General features: G+C 47.1%; 1 protein-coding gene across 1 annotated transcript; it reads right to left on the reverse strand.

Moving 5' to 3' along the window:
* Nucleotides 1–2,280: 2,280 nt before the first annotated feature.
* Nucleotides 2,281–3,470, reverse strand: LOC311152730 (alveolar macrophage chemotactic factor-like; the record flags this gene model as incomplete). The annotated part of the gene is made up of 5 exons (XM_084204036.1): nt 2,281–2,329; nt 2,643–2,657; nt 3,018–3,101; nt 3,177–3,303; nt 3,416–3,470. 5 exons carry the CDS (start codon nt 3,468–3,470, stop codon nt 2,281–2,283), a joined length of 330 nt encoding a protein of 109 aa, XP_084060162.1.
* Between the last annotated feature and the right edge of the window lie 844 nt (nt 3,471–4,314).

The following is a 4,314-nucleotide window of genomic DNA, read 5'->3' on the forward strand; positions in this document are numbered from 1 at the left end:
CAACCAAACAAAACAAAAACAAAACAGAAAACCCAAACAATTTCAAGTGTTAAACGTAGTTTTAAGTTGCAATGATAGGCTTACTGCGACTTTGTACATTTGACTTATCTACAGGCACTTATGTGAATCCCTTAGGGTGCTGTGAAGATTAACTTCATTCATGCTTAATATCTTGAGAATTTCAAAGGACTGATGATAACAATTCCTGAGCCCCACGAGGACTCAAAAAATCTGAGATGCTTTTGATGTGTCCTGTTTTACTAGCATTTCTTCTTGGGCAATGTACTTTCCTGCTGAAAACTGGGTGGGAGGCAAAAATCCAGAGTTGCACAAGATATTCCCATTGCTGTTTTAGTCAATTAACTTACATCTAAAGAAAAACACATGACATAGAGCAGAAGGGAAGAGCTGTAGAAGTTTTTACTGAGCCATGGTTTTCAAAAATATCATATTAAATAGGCTTCTATTGCTGCTGGTAAATTATACCTTTCAGCCTTTGAAAAAATCTGGTTATTGTCAGTGTTTTAGTCACAGCCTTTGCGGTGTACTAGGCAGGGAGAGTGAAAAATCTGCCTTGGGACTTTGCAAATATCTGCAGCTCCGGCAAAGTGAAGTTGGATGTAGCTCTCTCCAGGCTGTTCCTGAGGCAGACATGGTGTAACAGGGCAATGTGGTCATTTCAGACAGACACCATTCCCAGGGGGAAAGCCATTATTTGTGCAGACACACTGGGGTTTGTTGAGAGGTGGCCAGTGCAGGCAGGACTTTCTCAAGGTTCTGAAGAGGGAGCAACAGTCTCGGATCACCTTTAAATGGCAGGTGAAAAAAAAATCACCATTTTTTAAACAAGGAAAAAAATGTACAAGGAAATTCACAAGGAAACGGAAGAACCTTTCATGCTCTCTACCCATGGGTGTGTAAAGGAAACAGATTTCTGTATCACCTTCATGCATCTGTCCCATGTTCTGGGGATGAGCCAGCTTTCCTCAGGTGACGCAGGAGAACACTCACGACTCCCCGATGTCAGCAAGGCCAGGGTGTGGGTGTGCTTTCTGTTGGATTTCAGGTGGATTGCATTTCATTTCAGTAGACTTGTCTGTCACTAAATGAGTACCATGTACCTAGTGACAGAAGAGATTGTTTGTCCTAGAAATGTGCACTGAGGAATCCCGACAAGGGGATTCTTGGCTTTCAGAAGTGCCAGAGATCCTTGTTACAGCTGGGACACGAACCATTTTTCTTCTGGAAACAAATTTGCTGCTGCAAACTTTTACTGTTTCCTACCATAGCAGCACTGTTACTCCTTCCCATTCAGCAAAATGCGTGGAGGTGGGCTGAAGAATAGTAAGAATAGAAATTCCTGCAGATTGCAGGGGTGTGCCTGGATTCAATAGATCCATCCTGGGGTTAACCTCTTCATACCAGCAGTTCAGATCAGCTTCACATCAGAAGGTTTAAGTAATGTGCCTCTGAATATAGAAACATGTTTTCTTGGCACTAAGTGCCCCGGCACTTGAGAGAGAACCGATCTGCAGGTGTGTCCAGGAATCCCTGGGTACACAGAGGTTGCTGCTTCCCTGCATCCCGCCAGCCCAACTGACAGAGGTACACAGCTCCATTTAACATGGAATTCACAAAAACCCAGGGTGTTTTTCAACAGGAAAACATTTTTATTGCATCGTATATTTCATTACATTGTCATGAGAAATCCACCTCTTTGCATACAATTTTCCAAAGCAAAATAATGAAAATTAGTTATTCTTTATGAGTTATGACACTATGTCATACAAGCAGACAAAAAATGTCTAAGTCTCTCCAGAACATTTACCGTTCCTTTAGATCTTGTGCATAAATACCAAATATTGTAATGTAAACTCATTTAAAAACAAACCAACTAACCAACCTCAACATTATCTGGTTAAAAACCAAACCAGTCATGGCACAAACCCCCACAATTTCATAGAAATTATTAAGTCCTTCTAAGTATTGAATAGGGGCAAAAAGCCTTCAGGGGCAAAATGTGTGATTTCATTAGACAGTACATTGCGCAATAAGGTCCGAGGCATTAAAGGCTGGAGAGTTGGAGTAGGAAAAAGAGATTCGGCAAAACATTCTTGCCTGAAGCAGCTTTTATTCCCGTGTAATCCTGAACAGGCACTGAAATGTGAAGTGCCAGCCAGCACTCTCGTTATTCCTGATGGAAGGATTACCCCCAAACATCGGCACAATCCATTCAAACCTCTCCCGTCACACTGTCTGCAGACATTTGCAAAATCATCTTCACGATGGGCCCAGGTTCTTCTCGGGTATTAATGCTGTTTTATAGGAACTTATTGGCAAACAGAATTTGGCTGGAAGGAGCTTGCACAAAGGTGGAGCAAATTCTGAGAAGGTTGCTGAGAGGTGTCCAGCAAAGCTTCCACTGTCTTATCAAATGATTCAATCACTTTATCTCAGTCAATAAAAGCATGCATAGGATTGGGCAATAACAAATATGAGGGGAGGGAATGAAACATAGAACACCTGATCTACAAACCCATCAAAACTAGAGAGTTGAGCTATTGTGTTCTCATAGCATCTGTTTCCTGGGATCTTGTGGCAAACAGGTAACTTCATTCCGAGGTGTTCTTTCCCTCACTCACAGCTTGTTGGATGAACTGCAATAGGCAGAATTCAAATTATAAAGCGAGCCAGGAAAACTTTCCATAAGTTTTCTTGCTTAGACCAGATAATAAATCCCACAGAGGGTGTGGAAAAGATGCCTGATGGTGATGATGGAACGTAATGTGGCTAGATTTGCAATTAATCGGGGATTTGTTGTGGATCCTCTCCCTGACAACCTTCTGGGTTGTCTCTTCCCCAGCAAAGAAGCCACTTTCTGGACACATTTTTGGTGTAACTAACCAGATTTCCCTACAGGAATGCATAACAGAATGTGGCTCGTTATTCTTGGGTTTAAACCCCTCCAAGAAGTAGGTTTGGCCCCAAGCGCTGGCGACAGCTGCCCCGGCAGGTACCTGCGGAGGATCCTGGTGACCAGGAGCTTGACCCAGGGGGCGGCGGGGTCCAGGCAGATCATCTGTCCCTGCTTCATCGTGGCTCTGCGGGCGAGACAGGGAGGAGGTGAGGCCGGGGTCGGTTCGGCGTGCCGGGGCCGGGGCCGGGCACTTACTTACATGACCTCGGGCACGGCGCAGTGCGGCCCCTCGGCGAGGAACTCCAGGCGGGCCAGGCGCCGCGGCGGGATCACCTCGGACACGGTCTGCACGCAGCGGCAGCGCAGCTCGCCGGCCAGCGGCGCACCTGGCAGGCGAGAGGAGCCCTCTGAGCCTCGGCTCCGGGCTCCCCCGAAACCCCCCGGCCCCCCGCGCACCCCGGCCGCGGACGGATGGGTAACCCCGACGCGGTCGCTTACCCTGGCAAAGAGCGGCGGCGGCCAGGAGGAGGAGGAGGTGGAGGTGCGGGTTCATGGCTGGTGCTGGCGGCAGAGAGGGTGCAGGAGCCGGCGAGGCGTCCCCCTTTCCCTGCCGTGCTTTTATTTCCTACCGGGAGCCGCCGGGGAATTTCCCGGAGCTGAGCCGGGGGGCAGTGCCCCTTTGTACCCTTTCCACCAAGTGGGTGTGTGCCGCTAAAGGAGCAGGGCGGAGAGAAAAGATCGGCTGCTGCCGGCGCAGCGGCTCCTTCAGGTTTGGGAGCGAGGGAAGCGGGGCACTGCACCGTCCCGAGAACCTCCCGCGGTCTGCTGGGACCCCATTCTCCGGAAGGAGCGGCGGCTTTTTGCGGGGGTCTCCTTTAGCTTTCATGGGGCAAGGTACTGAGCCAAAGGGGAATTTGGGTTCTGGAGCTTGCCTTGGTGCCAAACCGTGTGCAAGCACGCACTCTAACCCAGTGGGCATTGCTCTCCCCTTCATTCACCTACATTTTGAAAACGGGACATCTTTTTTTCCTCAAGTTTCCGTACCTACACTCTACTACTGAAAGCCTTCCGTTCCACTCCTTTGCACACAAGAGGTCACTCTCTTTCTTCATTGCTGTCAAGACATTTTGCTAAGTTCAGTTATAAAGAAGCAAAACTGCAGTTTTCTATGAGCTTTTAATGAAAATGAGCTGCAGGTTTTCTAAATTTTATTCAGGCATAGGTTTAGATCAGTTATGATCAGCACAATTTCTTTTGTAGTAGGTTTTAATATGAAATATAATATTGCACTTTATTTGTCTTGGTTTTTGGTGGGTTTGGTTTTGGTTTTGGTTTTTTGTAGCCAATCTATTTTCTTCCATAGACTTTTGGGAACATGAGTGGAGTTCCTCAAATCA

The sequence above is a fragment of the Fringilla coelebs genome, assembly GCF_963513975.1.
Source record: "Fringilla coelebs genome assembly, chromosome: 4".
NCBI classification, from domain to species: domain Eukaryota; kingdom Metazoa; phylum Chordata; class Aves; order Passeriformes; family Fringillidae; genus Fringilla; species Fringilla coelebs.